The 23,181-nt window shown below is 42.1% G+C and overlaps 1 protein-coding gene across 18 annotated transcripts in view; it reads left to right on the top strand.

Annotated features, from left to right (window-relative positions):
* Positions 1 to 23,181, top strand: part of UNC80 (unc-80 homolog, NALCN channel complex subunit) — a 135,981-nt gene that overhangs the window by 31,910 nt on the left and 80,890 nt on the right. For 10 of the 18 annotated variants that reach the window (XM_049805750.1, XM_049805705.1, XM_049805760.1 and 7 more), the window contains exons 14-23: positions 328 to 474; positions 2,651 to 2,798; positions 4,129 to 4,277; positions 6,087 to 6,253; positions 6,964 to 7,065; positions 9,371 to 9,585; positions 10,112 to 10,218; positions 10,723 to 10,882; positions 16,205 to 16,377; positions 22,429 to 22,641. In XM_049805750.1, coding sequence (XP_049661707.1) covers positions 328 to 474; positions 2,651 to 2,798; positions 4,129 to 4,277; positions 6,087 to 6,253; positions 6,964 to 7,065; positions 9,371 to 9,585; positions 10,112 to 10,218; positions 10,723 to 10,882; positions 16,205 to 16,377; positions 22,429 to 22,641 — 1,581 coding nt within the window. The remainder of the gene's footprint in view (positions 1 to 327; positions 475 to 2,650; positions 2,799 to 4,128; positions 4,278 to 6,086; positions 6,254 to 6,963; positions 7,066 to 9,370; positions 9,586 to 10,111; positions 10,219 to 10,722; positions 10,883 to 16,204; positions 16,378 to 22,428; positions 22,642 to 23,181) is intronic. The other 8 variants (XM_049805743.1, XM_049805734.1, XM_049805778.1 and 5 more) reach the window with 6 other exon arrangements.

The raw sequence follows: 23,181 nt of genomic DNA, 5'->3' as shown, positions 1-23,181 counted from the left end.
GACCTAAGACATTTTTAAAAAATTGTTTTTCTGCTCAAGCAAGCCAGCTCTCTGGTTTTCAGGCAGAATTTTTTTAAGTACTGAATGGTATTCATAGCAGCTTGTAGAGGGCTTTGCATTTATAGCATGACTTTTTGAGGGGAGCTGAAAGGGAGGGGGCTGGTCCCTAAACTTGAAAAATAACTGGAGTAAACATTTCAAGAGTAACAACTCAGTATGGAGTGTTTGAGAGGAGAAATGGACAGTAATTTGTTAAAAGTAAAATGCTAACAAAATGCCAGTGGTTGTGCCAGGGTTTCAGACCATCTTTCCCTATGTGACCCTCAGGATGAAGGCCCACCTATCAGCACCCATAGGCTGGCACTCACAATGCTGATCAAAATTGTGAAGTCCCTGGGTTGTGCCTATGGTTGTGGAGAAGGACACCGAGGGCTCTCTGGAGATCGCCTGAGACACCAGGTATTCCGGGAGAATGTAAGAGAATTAAAGCTCATTAAAGCGTCCCCCTTGTACTTTTGACATCAGCTGCTGAGATTGCTGTCTGCCCCCTCTGTAGCTTTCTCTGTATTGGCAGTAAACGTGTTGCTCTTTGCCCCAGCTCACAGACTGTGTTGCAGCCCAGCTATAGCAGATTTTCAGCTATTGTGTTACCCTCCAGCCCCTGGGACTTGCTAAGAGTGCACCTGAGGCCCAGGGTGCTTCTGGCCGCCCCAATGGACAGGTTGTCTGGGAAGGAACAAATCCATGGGAGCAAATCCCCTGTGTGAGCTGGTGTAAGTAATTTTTCATATTGACAGTATCCCAACAGAATACGCTATTTAGAAGAGGTGCAGCTATCCTGGGTTGCATATCTGAATCCAGAAGGCTTAAGGTGTAGTTATGTCCATGTTTCCTAATGGTGATTATGACTGATTGCTGCTGGGCTGCTCCATCAGCTCTTGATAGTTGGAGTGCACTCTTCTTGCAGGCATGTTAGTGTGCTGCAAGGAAGTAGAAGACTCATGCCCTATTGAAGGGCAGGTTGGATGGTCACTGTTGATTCCTTACATTTTTGGTTCTCCCCAAGCTGAAGCAGTAGAAAGTGCCAGGATGTAGCCCGAACATCTGACATCATCCAGAACAGTTTGACTCCCTGAGATCAGTCCAATGCCCTGTCAAATGGGAGCCTTTCAAAGGCTCTCTCCAGCACATGTCTCCTCCTTGCCTTTTGTGCTTGCAGCAGGGAGCATTTTCGATGACTGTAATGAGAATTTACACTGTGCCCATCCATGATGTGGGTGCTTCTCCATGGCTTTGGTTAGCCCGAGCCGTGCCAAGAGAGCTATAATTTGGTTCAGGGATCTGAGCTAGATGGCTCACAGATGGATTGGCTGCCTCTGTATCATGCAGCATTATTCTGTTAGCTGAACTCCTGGGTACTGAGGAGGCCGCAGCAGTAACATTAGTTCTGGATGCAGTGGGACAAGATGGTGTAAGAAGGTCCCAGTGGTCCCCGTAGAAAGGTTCTGCACAGAGTACTGGTTGAACATATACCACATTCATCAAAAAGTCGGTTAGGCTTTTACATTGTGTGCAAGCTGAGCCAGCAAAACATTTAGGCCTATGCATAACATTAAGCATAAATGAATAGGTCTCTTGGAGCCAAGGTTCTTATCAGACTCATTGAATTGAGGTCTTTATGGGAAGAGATTTTCCCACATGTCTAAGTCTGCTGCATTTTCTGTGCGTTTGTCTGGCCAAACTGCTTTGCATGCACCATTTGTGTTGACTGCATGGACAATCACATGTCTGAGTTTACTGGAAAGTTAAGCACCCTATTGTGGGTAGCAGGACAGTTCATGTTTCCCATAGAGCTGGTATTTCAGATTCTCTAACTCCAGCCTGCATGGGCTCCCAGTAGGTTGGATACTTTTGTGGTAAGAAGTTGACATTAATAGCTTTTAAATAAAAAGCTAATGTTTTGCATGATATAAATTGGTCACTGGGTACAGGTGCATCAAATGGGTTGGGTCTAAGCCAGAGGCTGAAAATCAGATGCCTGAGGCTAAGAACCTTTTTCACCAAGGCAAGCTGATTATGACTGGTTGCTGCTGGGCTGCTCCATCAGCTCCTGATAGTTGGAGTGCACTCTTCTTGCAGGCGTGTTAGTGTGCTGCAAGGAAGCAGAAGACTCATGCCCTATTGAAGGGCAGGTTGGATGGTTACTGTTGATTCCTTACATTTTTGGTTTTCCCCAAACTGAAGCAGTAGAAAGTGCCAGGATGTAGCCCGAACACGTCATCCAGAAAAATCAAGGCTTTGACTGAGGTCATACATTCCTACTTCATCCATATTCAGTGAGATTTTAGCTTGAGGCTGGGGAGAGGAGGAGAGGCCTTGAGACATGGCTGGCAGTGACTTCACCACCACCTCCAAACAGTGGCACCCATACTGGTGCACTCTCTCCTGGTGCTGGATTTCTTGTTGGCTTCAGAGGCAAACCTGTCTTTTACCTTCTGTAACAGGACCCAAACCTTCTGGCTCCTAGGGGAGGTTACTTTAGACAGCACAGCAGAGCACTGGCTAAGCAAGAGCAAAAAATACCCTGCTCCTATTAGCAAAACTCGAACACGTACTTTGATGTGATGTGATTTGATGGATATTGTTGCAGGCTCAGAACTGCCTCACAAAGCTGTACAAACTGGATAAGATGCAGTTCCGGCAGACCATGAGGGATTATGTGAACAGGGATTCTCTCAATAATGTGGTGGATTTCCTGCATGCTTTACTGGGATTCTGCATGGAGCCAGTCACTGACAGTAAGTATAGCTGGCATCAGAAACTCTCACTTGAACATTCCCAAACTGTTCCAACAGAAAGAAGCCACTCCCTTTTCTTTTCCTTTAAAAAAGAAAAAAATTGTGAATTACTATCCTCAGAATATACAGAGCATATCCTCAGCCAGTACGGGTCAGGGGAGTTGGACCTCTTCTGATTTGACCACCCAGTGATCTCACCTAGTGATCCTGTATCACCCAGTGCACCTGAAATTGAAGACCTCTCTTTTGATTCATCCTATCTGTTTTTCATGGCTCTTCAAAGAAAGTATTTTCATTCAACTGTGCCGCAGGCAGGAAGTTTTCTGCTTCATGACATGACCAGGTGCCAGCTGGAATGGCCTGTTTAATCCAGGTTTTATTCTGAATGGAGATACAATTGAGCATTAAAACCCTCTGTGGTGCCTTAGGTGAGGCAGTAAATAGCAAGAACAGATTGAATAAACAAGAACGTGAACACACAGATCACGTGCCTGCAGCTACCAGTGTGTGTCTATGTCTATGTATATACTTTTTGTTTTTTTAAGTTAGGAAAATTATTCCAGGTGCTATCAGAATGACCAAACATTAATGCTTGATCACTGCATGTAACAACAGTTAACTATGACTGTTTACAGAGTAGGAGTAGCTCCTCTGAAGCACTTGGGGAGTCTGACTAGTCTATTAGCCTACCTCTGATCTCAAGCATTTCAATATAGCAGGCTTTTGTGAAGAAGATGCCCATAGGAAGTTTCCCAAAGTATTCATTAATTATTGTCTGTCTCGTGCTTTGAAGCATGGCAGCTCATGCAGCTTTTGAAAGTCTTTTCTCACCTAATGAAACTGGGGTGTTTCTTGTTATTCATATAAATGTGTAATTCTTTTCTGTGAGCTTGGTCTCCTTGTGCACCTTGCAAGAACAGCTTTCCTGTAGTTCATAAGATTTTCTTTTTGTGGGTGTTGTCACTTTTCAGCTTAATCAACATCTCTTGTCCTTTAGAACAGTAAATAGAAAAGCTAGACATATTCAAATTTTATGCCTTATTCTGTACATCTCTAAATGAGAGATGTGGATAAAAGGAAGCCAAAGTGGTCCTGATTTTTTCAATCCTTTTTCATACTACAACTATATCTGGGAAGATTTCATCCTTCTCATTTATTTTACCCTTCCCTTCTGCTTTATTTTTGTGGGGTGGGATTGCGAGAACTGAGCATAGGATATTAGGTGGGGACTTGCCCTTGATTCATATCTGAATCCCTTTACATGTATCTTTAAGCCATCTTTTTTAAACTGTTCCTAACAAGGGGGCTTTCTTGTATGTGAATTTCACAGACAAGGCTGGATTTGGGAATAACTTCACCACAGTGGACAACAAGTCTACAGCCCAGAGTGTAGAAGGTATTATTGTCAGTGCCATGTTCAAGTCATTGATCACTCGCTGTGCTTCCACTACACATGAGCTGCACAGCCCGGAAAACCTGGTAAGCACTTGATTTCATGTTAACAAAGTTACTTTTTCACGTGGGTGTCACCAGTGAGGCTTTACAGTGAAGAATTAATTCAGTTTAGCCAAATCGCTTAGGCGTAGCAAGCTATGCGGTCACAGTTGAAACATGATATAAACATGTTGCCCTCCTTGCATGCCTGCCTTGGAACTTGGGGACTTAGCCAGGATAAAAGTTGTGCACTCTGAATTGCATTTCCCTCTCTGTTCAAGCAGCTTCTATGGGGTTTTTTTTCCAAATGGATTAGTAGCATAGTCTGGAGCCAAGGGATTAATGAACAAGACCACAGCCAGCATAAATCAACTTTCAGCAAAGTTAAAGCTGGTTTACTTGGTTAAGAATGGGGCCCACCTGTGGCAGAGTATGTGAGTTACTGAAAAGCAATTTGGTAGGTCTTACCAAGATTTAGACAAGCATTCCATTTACCAAACACCTGGAGGAAAGTAAGGTCCTGCTGGTTGCTGCCTATGTACTGTGTCCCTAGAGCAGTCAGTAGAATGGATGACATGAGCTCTCTTCTTCCAAACTGGTGCAGAATCTCGCAGCTAATCTCAAACCACCTCCTTTATTATCAGAAATTAGGATTTTTCATGGAAGCAACCAAGAAGCACTCTTGTGCTCCATCCTTACAGCAGAGCTGTAGAGGCAGTGAAGTCCAGCTAAAAGGATGGTATTCCTCTGTGACAGGAAGGGAGAGGGAGAAGGAAGACACAGTAACATCTTAAGCCTCTTGTTCTTACAGATATTCCTCCTTTGGAATGTTTCTCAGCAGAGACTAAGTGGTGGGATGCAGAAGAACATGCCATTGTTGGATCTAGATTAGGAACACCAAGTGTAAATTTTCTTTATAAATTGCATATCTTTCTGGACCCTTTTTTAGCTAGTGTGTAAGGTGAAACTTATCTTTAAGCGTAGCACTGTTAATTTTGCCTGTAAGGAGAACATAGTATGCAGAGTGTATATAAGGATTTGCTGTTGTTCCATCACTCTTTAAAGTCAATCTTGTGTTCAATATCATATGACAAAGAGCCTTAACCAGTATACAGATCCAATTATTTGTTTGTTTGGGGTTTTTTTTTTGTTGAAAGCTGGCTGTGCTGTTCCTAGCTGGGAATTTTTGGAATAATCCAAGGTCTTTCAGGAAAGTTAACAGATCAAAAATCAGGTCCTGCAAAACAGTTCCCTCCATCCCTTTGCCCTCAGATATAGAGGTGCTTTGTCACATCACAGATGTGTATGAATGTTCAGAACTAAAAAGAGCCTTGAGTGTAGGAGTAGGTTGGGGAATGAGTGAGTCATTCCTCTCTTCCCATGATGTAAAGCTTTCAAATAATTAAGAAAAATCCCAAGACACCCACTGGTTTTGAAACAAAACATGCAATTTTTTGCACTCTACTTCCCCACCCCGCCTCCATTTAGCTTTTTCATGCCTTTTAAGATTATTGGCTAGAGGACTGAGATAAAACGGGGTTTAAGTCATCTTTGCAGCCCCCTCATCTTGCAGCTGTTTTAGTCTCCGATACCTCTACGTCTGTTGTAGCCCATTGCAGAGCATGTTCCATAACAATAATGCTCCTCATTGTCTGTTTCTTCTGAGTGCACTAAATGGAATTTCCAGCTTTTGATCTCAGCCAGAAAACACAAACCCTGTACATGGAGAGTATATCAGACAATAACTGGAGGAAGTAACGGCCTGCTGAAGTACCTTAGAAACTATTGATTCTCACTGCTTCTTCACAAACTGCAGACTGAATTCTTTCATTTTCATGATGTCTTCCTACTCAGGGCTTGTACTGTGATATCCGACAGCTGGTCCAGTTTATCAAGGAGGCTCATGGGAATGTATTTCGGAGAGTGGCACTCAGTGCCCTCTTAGACAGTGCTGAAAAGTTAATACCAGGAAAAAAAACAGAGGAAACAGAGCAAGAGCCAAAACCTTCTGGGAGCAAAAGGTGGGTGGTGTCTAGGAGGGAGAAGGCAAATGACTGACTTGCATATGGTTGTATGACTACATGCACTGAACACAAATGTAGAAAGTCTAAGGGCTTGTGTGTTTTATCTTGATAGTATGTGTCATTACCTGAGTACAGAATTGTACTGTGGGAGCAGTCTTCTTTAAAATTTAATGAACTGAGACAGTAATAGATTTGCAGCAAGAAGTGTTAACCGTCCCATAGAGGAGGTCTAAGAGAACAGTGCAATGGAAACACTGGGAGAAGGAAAGGTTCAGAGAAGTAAGAAACATAGTGTCAGTCCCAAAACACTCTGTGGACATAGCTTTTAATGGGCATCACATCCTTAGTGTTGTTTATCTGACAGGTAAACTGTGGTATGCAAAACAAGTCCCAGAAGATATCTAATCCTGACATGCTTCTTTATCAAGAAGAAATTTTCTCTGGTGCTTTGAGGCTAGTCGTATTAAAATGTTGGGAAGAAGGATTAAGAAAGTTAAAAAAACCCTAAAAACCTTGGCTTTGCTTCTAAGAGCTGATGCCTTTTTCAGGAATGATATATATAAAGGCAGTAAGTTGCTAAAGAGAGGGTACATCTCTAAAGCTGCTTTTTGCTCAGCAGCGCTGGTTTCCATGTCATGTAGCTATGTGATGACGATGAGATGGGCCATCCATTCGCTTTAGCTGATGATTTTATATTGTCTGTATAGATCCGAGGTGGGAAGTGTCATCATTGACAAAGGCCAGGCATCAGCTGCCCCTGATGAATGCCGTAGTTACATCTCAAGCCGCCCAATGCAAACTCCAGAACAGTAAGTAAATATTGAATTGTTTCACATGTTATTGCCAGCAGCTTCCTTCTGGGGTTAGTACAAATTGGCAGGACAGCAAGGACTTATCTGTTTGGATGGTACAATAAATGCATTGAGTGTCTGTTCAGGAGCTGCTGATAACATCCAGGTAATGCCTGTTTTCAATGCTGCCAACTGGACCCACCCTGATTTTGATTTTCAAATGACAGTGCAGTAGTTTTGTCAATATCACATACTACCATAGCCATGAATAGGGTGTTAATTCCCCAGAGATGTCATCACAGCTGTTCTGCATGCTTTGTTTTTACTTCTGAGGGATGATACTATTAATTTTCAACTTCCAAGTTGTTGCTAAGGGTCATTAATCCTTTACTGCCTCCCAAGAGCCAGCCCATTCCTGACCTGTCTTGGGCATGTAGTCTCTGAAGATTGTTACATTTACTCTACCAGTAAGGTGCTCTACCAGTTTTCTTAATGAGCAAATCAACCTGCTGTTAGGCATTGCACTTTTGAAGTCTCTATTGTCCAAGGAATTCTGCCATGTAATACTGAAGTAAATTTAATCAATGCTCTTAAGAATTTTAGAAAATTTTATAAATGGCCACTGGTCCCTAAGTAACTTTGGACAAGTCATTTAACTTGTCTGTGCCTCTGAATACCGGTCTGTCTTGTTAAAGTGCTTTGAGATGCACTGGGCAAAGACACTGCTTGCACAAGGGCCCACAGCTCTATATTTTGTATTCTACGTTAGCTGAGCCTGTGAAGTCTCACTGTTGCTGAGACTGCAAGGATAATACAAAGCCCTTTACTGCTCTGCAGCATTGCAGCAAGCTGTTCTGCTCTGAGCTCTGCCACAGCTATGGGAGATCTCAAGAGTATAGCAAAATACGCTGTCCCCATTTGTCGTGGTTTAAGCCCAGCCGGTAACAAAGCACAACACAACCGCTCGCTCACTTCCCCCCCTCCCCTGGCCATGATGGGATGAGGAGAAAATATAAAGGCAGGCTCGTGGGTCAAGATAAGGGCTGGGAGGGATCACTCACAACTACTAGTCGTGGGCAAAAGACAGGCTCAACTTGGGGAAGAAACAAAAATCAATGTAATTTACTACAAATCAAAACAAAACTAAGCAAGGTTATTAGAAAGTAAAGCCAAACCTTAGAACACCTTCCCCCGACCCCTCCCTCCTTCCCGTCTCAACCCCACTCCCAGTTCTCTCTTCCTCCTGCCCCCCCAGCAGCGCAAGGGAACAGGGGATGGGGGTTGGGGTCAGCTCCCCACACCTTGTCTCTGCCGCTCCCTCCTCCTCAGGGGAGGACTCCTCACTCGTCCCCTGCTCCAGCGTGGGGTCCCTCCCACGGGAGACAGTCCTGCATGAACTTCTCCAACGTGAGTCCTTTCTGCGGGCTGCAGTTCCTCACAAACTTCCCTGGCGTGGGTGCTTTCCATGGGCTTCAGTTCTTCCCGAACTTCCCTGGTGTGGATCCTTTCCGTGCGCTGATCTTCAGTCACAAACTGCTCCATCGTGGGCTTTCCCATGGAGTCACGGCCATCTTCGGGGGCCTCCGCTCCACCGCTCACCTCCATGGGCTGGGGGGGACAGCCTGTCATCTCACCACGGGCTGTAGGGGCATCCCCTCCTTCCTCACTGACCCAGTATCTGCAGAGGGGTTCCTCTCACATTCCAATCCCCCTACTCACTACAGGTTCCCCTTCTTAAATCTGTCATCCCAGAGGCGCTACCACTGTCACTGATGGGGTCCGCCTGGGCCAGAGGCGGGTCCGACCTGAAGCTGGGGGAGCTTCGAGCAGCTTCTCATAGGAGCCACCACTGCGGCCCCTTACCCACTACCAAAAAAACCTGTGCCACACAAACCCATAACACCATTCCAAGATGTTAATGAGAACTATGACTCCAGCAGGTTCACAAAGGGCTATCATGATGTCCAGAAGCTCTCCAGTACGCATGCTTGTGGAAAGCACCAGTTTAGTCTTATCAATATGGGTCATTTTGACCTAAAGAAGATGATTTGTTTTTCACATGTAGGAGCTAAAAATTGGAATGATCTGTTCAGTGGACAAGCTCCTCAGGGTAGAAAGGATGGTTATTTTGTGCCTTGAACAATATCGAGCATGTTGTCAAACTTGATTATGTCCCACTGAGAAGAGTATGTTTGGAATTCGAAATGAAACAACCTCAAAGAATAGAGAGGTTAGGAGGGGGCTGTGGGAGGGAGGCCTCATTCCTGTGAGCATCTGAACTTCACTGAAATGCAGTTCACATTCTGCATCCCTTTTCTTATAGTGATGAGCAAATCCAAGGGGCCGTTCTGGGACGCAAGGACTTCTGGCGAAAGATGTTCAAGTCACAGAGTGCAGCGAGTGATACCAGTAGTCAGTCTGAGCAGGACACATCCGAGTGCACCACTGCTCACTCTGGGACCACCACAGACAGGCGCTCCCGCTCCCGTTCCCGACGAATCTCCCTTCGAAAGAAACTCAAACTCCCCATAGGTAAATGTATGTTTCTTCCTATTCTATATACATATTGCATGTGCAGAGAAACACAGATACATGAATCTGTCTTAAGAAATAGTGCAACACAGTTCCTTATTGTCCAAATATATTTTATATTCTCCCAAGGGAAGCTGGGGAATGTTGCTCTCTCCATTTTATAGATGGGGAACTGAGGCAAAGGGAAATGTAAGCAATTTGCCAAAGAGGATATCAGAGGCAAAATTGAATGTTGAATGTATGTCTCCAAAGCAATAGGCTAGTACCTTAATCTCATAGGCATTGTGCCTCTCTGTAGAAGAGAAATATTCCAAACAGCATTTGATGGACAAAGAATATATCCTTTACAAGTCCCAAGACCCAGCCTTGCCTGGTAGTTAATACATATAACATGAAAGGTTGCCTTCCCCTTTCCTCCCATTTTCCCATGCCCTAGCATGGCCACTTTGGAGAAGTATGCTGCAATTGCTAATAAATAGGTTCTGCTTGGAAGCATTTTCAGAATTGTCCTGAGTGGCTTATTCTGCAACAGGGAACTGGCTGAAGCGCTCCTCCCTCTCTGGTCTGGCTGACGGGGTGGAAGATCTCCTAGATATCAGCTCTGTCGACCGTCTGTCTTTCATCAGGCAGAGTTCCAAGGTAAATGTGTCAGGCTGCATTGCAAAGAGCTTGGAAGGACAGGATTTGGCTGATTTTAGCTGCCCAAAGAAACATTCTACTCAACGTGGACATTGAAGCCAATGAGACTCAGTTACAGAAGTCTTCAGAGCAGAGTGCCATGGGAATTTGATGCTGAACTTTTGCAGTTCATGGTGAAGACTAGGTTAAACCTACACTGTACTTGTCAGTCCACCTTGGTTCACAGAGAGAAATGCAGTCTCTGTCAGTACACTTAAGGTTTAATTGTTGGTCACACTTCTTCCTTCTTTGTGCCTTTACAGCCTCTTGCACAAGACCAATCCTTTAAGCAGAAAGCTTAAAAGATGAGGTGCTTCAGTGTACATAAAACTGTGCAGACCCACTTGTGTTGCTATGGTGATCCACTGTGTTACAAGCCCTTCTGTAGATGCTTTATGTCTAAGCAAGGAAGACCAAGAGATAGCGGTACGGCGCAGCCTGACCTGACCCTCTGTCTTTGCGCAGGTGAAGTTTACCAGCGCAGTGAAGCTGTCAGAAGGAGGGGGGCCAGGAGGTGGCCTGGACAACGGGCGAGATGAAGAGGAGAATTTCTTCAAGCGTCTTGGTAAATGGCGCACCTGCCGAAGACACCCATCCAAGCTTCATCACACAGAAGAAAAAGATGGTTAGAAATCAGGGTTCTCGTCTCCTTTTTTCTTTCTTTTTACCTTTTTTTTTTTAAATCTCTTTCTGTATTTTACCCCTTTCCCTTTTTTTCCTGCTTTCTCCATAGTTTTTGTATCCATTCTAGCCTTCTCCAACTTTTTAATCTTAGTAACTGTTTTCTTTCCCTTCCTTCTTTCTTTTGTTTTGATTATAGAAAAAAACTCTAGTAAAGTCAATTTTTAAAAAAATCAAGATTGTCCAAATAAATTATGCAAATACAACATTTGGGCTTTTAAAATCAAATTGAATTTGATGAATACACTTGAAAAAGTAATGCTTGCTTCAAAGCACTTATTCAGTTCAAAATTAGGTGTGTAAATCTTTCATTGCCTAATATAACAATGGGTGTTCCATCAGGTTTTTTTGTTTTGTTTTTTTTTTTTCCAATTTGTGACCATTTGACAGTTTTAGCAAAGATCAGCACAGAAATGGAAAACCCTGCACAAACCTTGTTATAATTATCTCTTTTCTTCTGTGTTTGCATGTCTAGTGTCTGCATACCATTCATAAGGGATGCTGTCCCTTTTTCTTAGCACACAACATAATAATAACACTACTTTTCCTTTCCACGAAAGTATATTTAATTGCAATGTATTTTCAAAATCAGCAATGTTTGAAAAGTGCCTTTATGAATAATACAAGGTCATGATATATTCTGTTTTAAAATGTCATGCCGTCATTCACATGCTCATGTCCTCAGCTCAGAGCTCATCCTCGTTGTCAGGGAGACAACGTTGTATCTTGTAGTTCTGTTACTGTTTTTTCAAGAAAACCCAACCTGACTCCCAAAAAAACCACAAAAAGGAGTAGATTTTCTTTTTCACCATGGTTTCTGTGGCTTTACAGTATGTTACATTCTCTGGGATTATGTTTTTTTATTTTCTGACATTATACTTTGACGCTGCATTGTATGTATTTCACCATCATCTGTCCCAGACCTGCAGTGTAATGCATGTGAGGCATTGTTCAGGCAAATGATACTAGCAAAGTATGAGCATATATTGCCAGTGTAAACTGGTCATCATTCTACCACTGCAGAAACACTGGTGGTGGTTTTCAACTAGCTCCTAGGAGAAAAGTGTCGTTCCTTTAGAAGAAAAATGCATCAGCCCCGCAGCTTGTTGTACCTTGGTAGCTACAAGGTGAATACCGCCTGCAATGGAAGGAATTGCATTGTTTTTTTCATCCACTACTTTGTGCTGTAGTAGGTGCGAGATACTTCTGCCATGTTTTCTCCCAGCTCTTATTGGGAGCAAACTGAAGGGCAGTGAGATCTTTATAGACTGCCACAGCTGTTTCTACAGTGCTCATGTAAGATGTCCCTCACATTTTCTTGTAGGAAATATTTTTTTTTTCATCTTGCTAGTACTGATTTTATGCCACTCTGAGCTTGCTTCTGCCTAGAGTGCCCATTCTTGATTTAATGGCACAGATTTAGCCTTGGCCCTGTGAGCATAAAAAGCCTTGTTCAGTATGTGTGGCACATCTTATGTCTATACAAAACTCAGATGACACATTAGTATTGGCTTTTTGAACTTTTGAGGTGTCCATACTTCAGCCTTCTGTGAGTAACATCAGAATTTATGTAATTAATGAAGAGGACTTGAAATGTCTTTTATGTGCCTGTGAGAAAAGAGATGTACATGACACATACTTGGTTTTGACATATGCATGCATTAGAAACAACATAATAAAAGTGATGCAATGGGTTAAAGACAGAGACCCTTGCATGTTAGAAAGAGAAACAAGCAAATTGTCGATGGGGAGGGTTGAGCCATTGCCTGATCCCTGACTGAAGTGAAGGGAGGGCATTTAAATTTTATAAGGCAAAGTGGGACAGTTAAGGAAGTTGTATCACCATGTCCACAAGGATCCCTGGTATGCAAGGAAAGCCACATAACATAGCAGAAATGCTAGAGTAGTTGTAATGCCTCTGTGCGTACGTACTTGTATGCAGGTAATGAAATCTATGTGAGTCCTTTTCAGGGTGGGACAGTGTCATGCTTTAACCGCAGCCCGCAACTAAGCACCACGCAGCTGCTCATTCACTCCCCTCCATCCAGTGGGATGGGGGAGAAAATCGGGAAGAAGAAGTAAAACTCCTGGGTTGAGATTAAGAACGGTTTAATAGAACAGAAAAGACGAAACTAATAATGATAATGACAACACTAACAAAATGACAACAGTAGTAATAAAAGGATTGGAATGTACAAATGATGCGCAGGGCAATTGCTCACCACCCGCCGACCGATGCCCAACTAGTCCCTGAGCGGCGATGCCCTGCCCCCACTTCCCAGTTCCTAAACTAGATGGGACGTCCCATGGTATGGAATACAGCGTCGGCCAGTTTGGGTCAGGTGCCCTGATTGTGTCCTGTGCCAACTTCTTGTGCCCCTCCAGCTTTCTCGCTGGCTGGGCATGAGAAGCTGAAAAATCCTTGACGTTTGTCTAAACACTACTGAGCAACAACTGAAAACATCAGTGTGTTATCAACATTCTTTGCATACTGAACTCAAAACATAGCACTGTACCAGCTACTAGGAAGACAGTTGACTCTATCCCAGCTGAAACCAGGACAGATAGTTTATAACACAGTGGAAGAGCAACATTACAGAGGGCCTTCAAATTTCCAGTGCTTTTGTATTTTCCATAAAGATCAGCAGCTTTTATGTGCTTATGGAGAAGAGATTAAAAGCCTGTTGAAGGTGGATGGGCATAATATTAAATCTGTCAAGGTCTGACCCTAAAGCATTGTTTTGGAACCTATCTCTGCCTTCCCATTCTTGTCATTCATGATGCTATGCCATTACTCTGCTTGTGCTTTTTCCATGTGATGTTTCCTCTTGTGTTTTTGGGTTTTTTAACATAGTAGACCAAATTTAAAAGAAAACAGAGGGAGAAGTACATTACAGTAAAAAAATAGTAATAAAATGTAGAATAATTTGTCACATCATTTATAAATTGTAATCTTCATTGTGATATATCATCTAGACCAGTAGAAATTCTGTGTTGGATATGTATGTAAGCATATGTGTGTGTGTGTGTGTGTATCTGTATGTATGCATATGTATACATATATATACACATAAATATATGCACATTCATGCATAACAAAATGTTTATTTTAATGATCTTTTTACCTAAACTAAGAACAAAGCATATATACAGAAGTGAGTTACATGATGTTTACATGAGACCCTTAATGCTCCTTCAGGCACTTAATGAAGACATTGTGAGTGAGCGTAGAAGTTGCCAGGGTGTTCAAGGCACAACAGCACAGGCAAACCACAGCACATGCTTGTTCCGAGGGTGATCTTGCGTTTGCATAGGAAGTAACTGTGGGGGTGGGAGCTTGGGTATCCAGTGTCCTCCTTTGTTAGGAAATGGTCTCTGCTCACTGTGTGAGATTTTCTGCAGGGCTGAGTCACGTTAATATTAAGCCAGTGAGGGCTCCCCTGCTTACAGTAAGGCTACTCCAGGATGGGCGTAGTGAAGGACAGTCATCAGCTGCCTCCGAAGGATTCTCTTGCAAAGCTTCAACAAAGTGCAAGGCTGGGACTGCAAATGGTTGTAGTGATAGACTGTAGGTAGCACCACTGAGCCCAGATGGACAAAGCCTTTGTTAAATCTTTATAGTGGGGCTTAGGGAGATGCCTTAGGCATGCCTTTCTGTATCAGAAGAATGTTCATACAGGCACAGCCCTCACAGGGCCCTGAATACAAAACATTTGTTTGTAACTCAAATGAGTTAGTGTTACAACAGCCATAGCAGAAAGGCTCAGATAGCATGCTATAGGCTATAAGGAAACAGGATGAGTTGGAAGAAAAGGGTATTTGTGCCTGCTCATTTATGTAAGTGTTCTACCTGTTCTTTCTACTTTGTTTGTGTGTTTGTTCCATTTTGATGAAATATTTCCCAACATAGGAACATTTTGTTTACTGGAAAACTAGGTACAGCTTCATTGGAGAGAAAAAAGCTGCAGATGTCATAAAGAAGTCTCTTGAAATTTGATATACCTCTGTCTTCAGGGGAAAAAGTGAAGATCTACGTTGTTGTCATTTTCTGTTGTGACTATTGTTTGTGGTACATAAGTGCTTTCCAAGTAATTCTGGGGAGTGCACTCTCAAAGGGACTTTGAGTTTCAGCCATTCTTCTTTCCTGAGGAAGGAGAAGTCACAAAGTCATGTAGAGCTGACGTTTTGCCTCTTGTCTTTCAAACCCATGTTTAAAGCCAATCTTGAATTCTCCACTCAGTGTTCTCTTCTTCAGTGCTTTATCCTTCAGTATTCTGCAAACTTTCGTACTTTCACAAGTAAACAGGGAGAGTATTATGTATAAAGACAAAAAGCCCAGAAGCCGACTATTCTTGTTTTGGCCAGCCACCTTGGGCTTGAAACTACTTTCCTGATTTCTTATCTGTGTCGTTCTACCACTCAACTCTGGGTACCGACTGCGTAATGATCTTCTGCATTCAGAAGTGTTCATTCCCATCGGCAACAGGATTAGTTTATCATGTGAATTAATTAGTTTATCATGTGAACTCTATACATGGAGTTTAAAATCGTGCTTGAAAGAAACCCTGGAGCAGGGTGCTAGCTTCATTTTCGAAAGGAGCTCTTATTAGGGAACTTTCCATCCCAAAGAGTGCAAGACACTTCAAGGGAGAGAGGCTGGAATAATGATGATACCTAAGAGTTGAGTCCAGTCTCACTTTGGGTGTTCTGGTAATTGCAGAAGATGTATGCCTAAAAAGAGGACCATACTTGATTTCCACCTAGAACATTTCTAATATTTGCTACTGATTTTTCTGTCCTAGTAGATGATATATTACTAAATTGATACACAAGGAATAAGGTTTATGCATGCTCCTTTTTAAGGTAAACTTAGAGGCAATAAAGAAGTAAGATAGGAGACTATTCAGGAAAAACAGACAGTAAGCAAGATGATCTGTGTTAAAGAAGTGGGGAGGAAGGGCCATATCCTAGTTCACCTATGTTGAAGTAGATCCTGGGCTTCCACACTGAGTATAGTAGAATTGTTTGGGGCAGACATCAGTATGACCAAGACCAGAATCTGGCTTGCTGTATGCCTATTTCATGGACGTCGTGAATATTGTAAAAATGCCCCTGTTATCTTCAAGATAGTGCATCAAGGTGAGGAAGGGATTTAGACCAAGACTGTACTCATCAGAATTTTTGTTCCACTTTTTTATTGGTGAGAGACTGTGTTCCCTTCTCCCTACCCCTCCCTGCATCCCCTCTGTATTCTCTACCTCTTTAGGTTGCCATAGCTTTGATGATCACTTGACCTCCAACCAAGAAGGAGGAAAATCCAAGAATGTTGTGAACCTGGGAGCAATCCGCCAAGGCATGAAGCGCTTTCAGTTTCTCCTGAACTGCTGTGAACCAGGCACTATCCCCGATGCCTCCATTTTGGCAGCAGCCCTAGATCTTGTAAGTCATTCATTGGTGTATTTTTACCTGCTGAGTGAGAGCATGTGCATATGTGGTGGTCCGTTTTTATTCGCTAATGCTGTTCATGCCTGCACAGAAAGCAGGTAAAGCATCACAGCAATGCCAACTGGTGTTGCTGTTGTTAGGTGGAGTTTTAGCATCTGTGACTGGATGAGCATGCAGACAAAATGGATCTTTTTTTATTACATGTCTCCCTGTAACTAGATTATTTCTAGCGCAAAACTTTCATTGTCAGACTTCAAATTTTGCTCACAGCCATTCTGCTTCTGCTCCTAGTGTCAATAATAATCTACAGAATAAAGATTGAAGAGCGGATAACTACCTGGAGAGGCACAGTAATTCCACTCAGGAGTTCTGACAGAGTTATAAGTACATTGGGCAGCACTGAACTATGAGTCACCAGAGCCAAGCAGTGGAAAAAACTTAAATGTCAGAGCATACATGCTTTTAAATGTAAATATTGCTAATTTGCAGATGCAAATCACAGAAGTGACACTATTCAGTGCCTCCTTCCTGACACTGAGTGTCTCTTCTGTATCTTCCTCCTCCTTTTCCTTGCGGCTGCTGTGTTTTTTAACAGTCCCTTCCATTTCTAAAGCAGTAGCCTTCAGCCTGTAATTCATGGGCCAGTTGGGGCTCTGTGAGGTGCTTATGTGACAAATTCGAGATTGTGAGAAGTACAGGTATGAAAAGCCAGCCAATTATTAAGAACTTCTGTGCACAGTGCTCTTCTACTTCCTTCCATAAGTGTTTGGATGTCTGCAAACTGAAAAAGATTGAAAAACACTGCTCTCAGAGCATCCACATTCTCTCTATCCCTTTGTCTTCCCACTCCCCACCTCTTGCCTCTTTGACTGTCATGCCATTTGTGCTCATGTTCAGTTCTTTTGCTCGCTGCTGGAGATGCCGGGCTCGTGGACTCTCCCATTCTGCTAGTGCTGTGCCTGATCTGTGCTGCCTTGTCTGCTCCATAGTTGTATGTATGATACACTTTGTTCACTACTCCTTTATACATTCTTCTTAATCTTGCATCCTTGGGCTGCAGATTCAAGCAAGTGTGCATTGATATTGGCCCAAAGTTGCTGTTGCTATCAGTTCACATCTAGCTGTACTGTTTGGACTGGTCCCAGTCCATCTTCCAGTAGGCAGGTGTTTACTTCACTGGTTCCCACTCTTCCTGTTGGAGATTGTTGTCCCTCTGTCTGGAAGCTATGGAAGCAGTGGCTGATAGGGAAGCCTGTCTCGTGCTCTCACAGTCAGAAGTGGTTCCTACCATTCAGGCTTGCAGTGAACTCAGAAGGTGGCTTGGGGAGATAGTCACTCCTGCCGGGTGTGCTGCACAAAGACAACTTCATTCTTCAAGGCTGCTAGGCTGCCACCTCATTGCAAATTCTAAACTAACACAGGGAATGTAAGGTGCAGGGGCAGGAAGGAGCTCATTGCTGACAAGTATGTCACCAAGTTCCCTCTGTGGATGCACTACTCTGTGTGCTAATAAATCAGATGATAAACAGGGGTTTGGCAATTATGTCCCCATAGCCTGTAAATGTCTTATTTGTTTTTTAAATTTGTCAAATGCTTAAGCTACAGACCAACTTACTCTTTGCCCATGTATGAAGTCAACTGAAAACTACGATTCAGAGTAAAGTGTTTGAAGACATCTGTTCTGCCTTCCAGGGCTGGCTTTTACAAAATAGAGTTTGACTCTGTTTCCTTTCAGCTGAATGATGTGGAAGGCATCGGTATCAGAATTTCTAGAAGGTCTGCAGCTAAAGATGAAAGAAGGCTTGTTCTAATTATAGACTTGGGAGACTCCTTACAAGTACCTGCTCAGCTGGCATTTCGTCTACAAAGTATTGGAAATAGATAGAAGTTAAGAAGTCAAATGCACTGCAGGTTTCGAAAGATAACAGCTTGCCATCTCACTGTATTGCTTAATGACAATGTATGCTGTTATGGAAAATTCCCACATTTCATGTCAATAGAGCACACCCAACAGAAAACATTCTGGTTTTTTAACTTCTGTTTTCAGGCTTTTGAAGTAATAGTTTGAATCAGGTTGGATGCAAATTAAAAGCTTAAGTAATTTTATCTAGCCTACTTGCTATGGCAGCCTTTAAAAAATGAAAGGCAAACAGCTCCAGTTTCAGTTCTTTCACAAACTTTCTGAGCATGCTTTTTTCATGCAGATTCTTGAAATTCCATTCTTATACCAACTTCAAGATCTTTGATCAGTCTGGATGTTTATACAGGTTTGCCACAGTGATTTGAAGAATTTAGAACAGTGAAATAAAGGCTGCATCCTTATGGAGTTAATTACTTATATATTAAACGGAGTGTTGCCTTAGATTTAGAAAATATGTAGTTAACGTATTTTCCTAGAATTAGCATCCATCCTTGACTGAATTTTATAAAACTACAATCAATTTATGGCTTTGCAAACATTCAATGACAATTGATAATATGTTGCAGTTTCATCCTTATGTCACCAGCTTAAATCCAGATTTAGCAATAATAAAATTTATTTTCTCCTGCTTTTTAAGAAACTTTAGAGGTTGAAAGGCAAGTGATACCGTATTTCCATCTGTGGTCAAGTTTCTGCAGAGGGTACCAACGAGCCACTGCCTAGCATTTTGTAAAGAAGTTACCTAAAGTATCCTGATTAGACTGGTGTAAATGACTCAGGTGGGGAAATACAAGCTTTTCTTTGACCAGTTTAGCAATGTGTGATACCTATCACCATTACACTTCTCCAATAAGATGTGTGAGCTGATCTGTTCTAACATGTAAATCTCTTAGCCTTGTTGAAATGCCATAATGGCGCTGCTTTATGGCAGAGCTGTGTTTGAGAGGACCTACTAAGTATTGGGATAGCAGAAGCGCAGTCTAAACTGCAAGCATACTTGTGAGTATCCTGACTCCATGTCACCCAGGGTCTTAGGCAAGCTGTACTGTCCCTGTTTCCATGGCAGAAATATTGTCCATAAGAGAGCATATGACCTGGTATGAAATCGGAGATTGCTCCAAACCGGTTCCCAGAGTAGATGACTGGGAACAGAAACAAAGAGCTGTGTCATGGATTATACTTGAGCATTTTTAGATATCATCAGAGAGATTTGAACTAACGTTTTTGAGGCAATTCTCTAAGACATTGTTTAATAATTTACTCATGACCTGTCTTCATATACCTGCTAAGTTACTTCTCATGCCAGACTTACCTTGTGGCTAGACAAAGCAGAGGTACCCAGTCAGCATCTTTTGACAGTACTTGAATTTACTTCATTTACTTTTTAAAAGTAGATTGTTGCTATTTTGCCCTTTTTTTAAATTTTTTTTTTTCTTGACAAGACCAGTGGAAATGAATTTTTGCTTGAAATGCCTTGTGGAGTATAAGAAAGGGCACAAGGAAATTACCACTGGTTGATTAGTCTTATAAAATTCATCGTCCTTGAAAACAAAACTGGACCTACATGCTCTGCAGTCATAAAACTCTGCAGAATCAGCTTTACTTGAACAATAATGTGATGCTGTAAAATTCCAAATCCATTCTGTATGTGATCCCTCCCACCCAGGTCATTGCTTTTGCTGTTATGAGTACAAATCGGGTTCTCTGTTGAAGAGCTCCAATGGGAGTGCTTGGAATTTTGTTAAGAAAATGGTGGATTCTTATTCATGTCAATTTATACAGTACAAGAACAATTTTCAAAAGGCAAAGCGATATATTAGGTCTGATGTTAAAAGTGGACTTGTAAACACTTTCACAGGCACTGGCAGGCTTGTGAGAGTATTGCTGCTGTGTTAAGTTTTGACAGTGACCATGGTAACTTGTGTTCTTTTCAGCTATGCATCACCTGCCTGATTCATTTCTCTCCATTTGTGATGTGTTTCTCTGTGGTGTGAATCCATCCCTGTCCATTCTGTCACATCTTCATCTTTTTCTTGCTGCTGCTTCAGGTTTCTCTGAGCCTCAGGTAAGCAATCACAGGGAGCTTGTGCCCCATGACGTTCAGAAAGTCCTCCTTCATGCAGGGGGTCTTTTCAGTGATTTTTAATTTGGAATTTCTGCTCCTTCTCTTTACCCCCCGTCCTACATATCCTCCTTCAGTTATAGTAGTTTGAGTGCTTCCATAATGTTTACAACACATATCTTTACAAGATTCCTATATGCTAAGAAATTGTGACTTTACCAGTGGTGAACTAAAACAGGAGAAGACTAAGGCTGGGGCTTCATCTTTTCATGTATGTCTCCATGGTTAAGGTTTTAGTCTGTGAGAATAAAAGAATAAAATCCGCACCTATTCTGTGTTCTGTATTGCATGTCAGCAACAAGCAATTTGTAATGGTTTTTCCAGGTGCTAAGTATTAGTTTTGTTTCTGGTTGTCAGTGAGAGTCTGGCTTTAGATTTCTGCCTTCCTCATCAGAACATTGGGCCAGCTTTAATGTTCTTATTCAAAAGAATTGCTAAAAGTTTGCTATTTTCTTCCAACATTTGAATGAATTATGAGCAAAAAGCTGCAACAGGATGTTGTTTCAGGAAGCAATTAACATGTATTTTCTTGTTAATGTAGACAAAACATAATCTTTTTTTTTTTTTTTTTTTGCCAGTCTCCTAAAAGGCTTGACTTTTTTCAGTCCTGTTGGTAGTAATTTCTGGCTGTAAGTTTAGCTGCAGTACAGAATTTCTTAAATCAATTCCCAAACTTTTGGAGCATTGGTCCGAAATTTCTTGCTTTCAACTTTTGATTAAAGCACTGTTGGAGGCACTATTTAATAATGTTCCACAGACCATCTTCCGTGGTCTCAGGGACCGTCTGTTGTTTATGGACCACAGATGAGAAACCTCCCCTTATAAGTAGGTGCTCATCTGTTTAAATTGCCTCATTAAAGCTGTCAGCATCTAAATGTGTGGAATATACATGTTTGTGCTCTGTGAAATCCCTGTTAGGGAACCTTTCAAAGCCAGCTTGTAAATTGTGGACATTGTTGTATTCTTAATTTTACAACCTGCTGGCCATAGGAGTGCAAATTGTGCAAATTGCAGGAAGAGAGGGGGGAAAATTAAATGGAAATGAGAACCATTTGCTTTTAGTCACTTTCCTTGTCTGTAAAGATGTTATTTTTGCAGAGTTGTAGACTGCTGGGAGTAAAGCTCCTTCCTGAGTCTAAGCTACCCTTTAGGAAACAAATTACAGTGTCCATTTTTGAACATATTTGAGAGTTTCAGAAGCATTCTTTATTGGTCTAACATGGGTTCTGCTGGGTGATTTAATACAAATTAAGATACACTCAATATAATTTCTCTCATTAAAGAAAGTTCTCTTTCAAGCTGAGGGCAGGAGGATTTTCCTCTGGAAAATAGTCAATCACTTCAAAACTCAGATGCCTGATGTTTCAGTACTAAATTATCTGATGCTTGCTAAGGCCATTGAAGTTAGTCCAGTGAAATTTTGTTGACTTATGCCAGTAATGGATTTCACTCTCCATATCTGCTTGATATAAGTTCGAAATAGCACTCTTCCTAGTTTCAGCAAACCTCCATTCATGCTTCCACCCCCAAGGTGCGCAAGCAGAACTGAACATGACAAATGCTAGGATTCATGTGGCCATGCTGCCATTTTCACTTACAATATTGGCAGCCTTACTAGTGAAGGTGAAAAGAAAACTTGACTCATTCCTCCAGTAACAGTGTCAGATGCACGCTTCTTTTTGGCAGTTACATGGTTTCTGAAAGTGTTAGGGAGGAGTACTGGTACAAGGTTGTTTCTAAGTTTATAATGTGGCTCTTTCTGCCCCTCTAGTGGTTGGACTAAGCATAACTGTTCAGTGTTTATGAGCCTTGGTTTTATTAGCTCAAGAGGTGAAATTTAACGGCAGAGATCCTGGTTTCAGATTTTGATGGAGAGACTGCTCAGTCTGTGTGACTCCATGGCAAGCTTGCAAAGCAATTGATTAAAGCACAAAATCCTCTAATGCTCAGAGAGTTTTTCCAATGTATTTGTATTTAGGATGATTTTTTGCAAACATTTCAGGAAGCTCCTGTAGTGGCAAGAGCAGCCCTGTTCCTCGAATGTGCACGCTTTGTTCACCGCTGTAATCGTGGCAACTGGCCCGAGTGGATGAAAGGCCACCATGTGAACATTACTAAGAAAGGCTTGTCCCGTGGACGTTCTCCCATTGTGGGCAACAAAAGGAACCAGAAGCTGCAATGGAATGCAGCTAAGCTCTTCTACCAGTGGGGAGATGTAAGTTTCTCTTCTATTTACATTAAAAAAATATTCTAAAATGTAAAGGTAATTGGATTCTATACAGAATTTCAGTTCCAGTAAAATGGGGACTCATAAGCCTCGCTTCCAACTTGCACTTCACAGCCTTCCAGAATCAGCTCATCTCCTAATGGAAATAGACTTTGTTAGGACGTAACAGTGTCCCCTTCCCTCCCCTCACCCTGCCATGTTCCCTCTGAGGATCCATTTGGTCCACTCTCCTGTTTTCAGCACTTGTTACATGTAAATGCCTAAGGAAGAGTGAGAGCAGGGAATGTGATACTACTTGCTTTCTCCTAGCTTCCAAATATTTTTAGCCCAGGGCTGCTTGAGCTAGATGTGGTGCTGTATATTTAGTAATGGATTTCTCTTTGACATACTCACTCAGTCTCTCTTTGCACCCATACAAACTGTTAGCATTCATCATTCTTTGGCAGGGAATTCTACAGGGCTGCTACATGTCATCTAAAGAACTGTCTCTGTTTTGAGCTTGGCTTCTTCCAGTTTTATTTGATCATG

This window comes from Accipiter gentilis, chromosome 1 (genome assembly GCF_929443795.1).
Source record: "Accipiter gentilis chromosome 1, bAccGen1.1, whole genome shotgun sequence".
In the NCBI taxonomy this organism is placed as follows: domain Eukaryota; kingdom Metazoa; phylum Chordata; class Aves; order Accipitriformes; family Accipitridae; genus Astur; species Astur gentilis.
The sequence above is the reverse complement of the archived record's forward strand: the minus strand, read 5'-3'. Positions and strand labels throughout refer to the sequence as shown.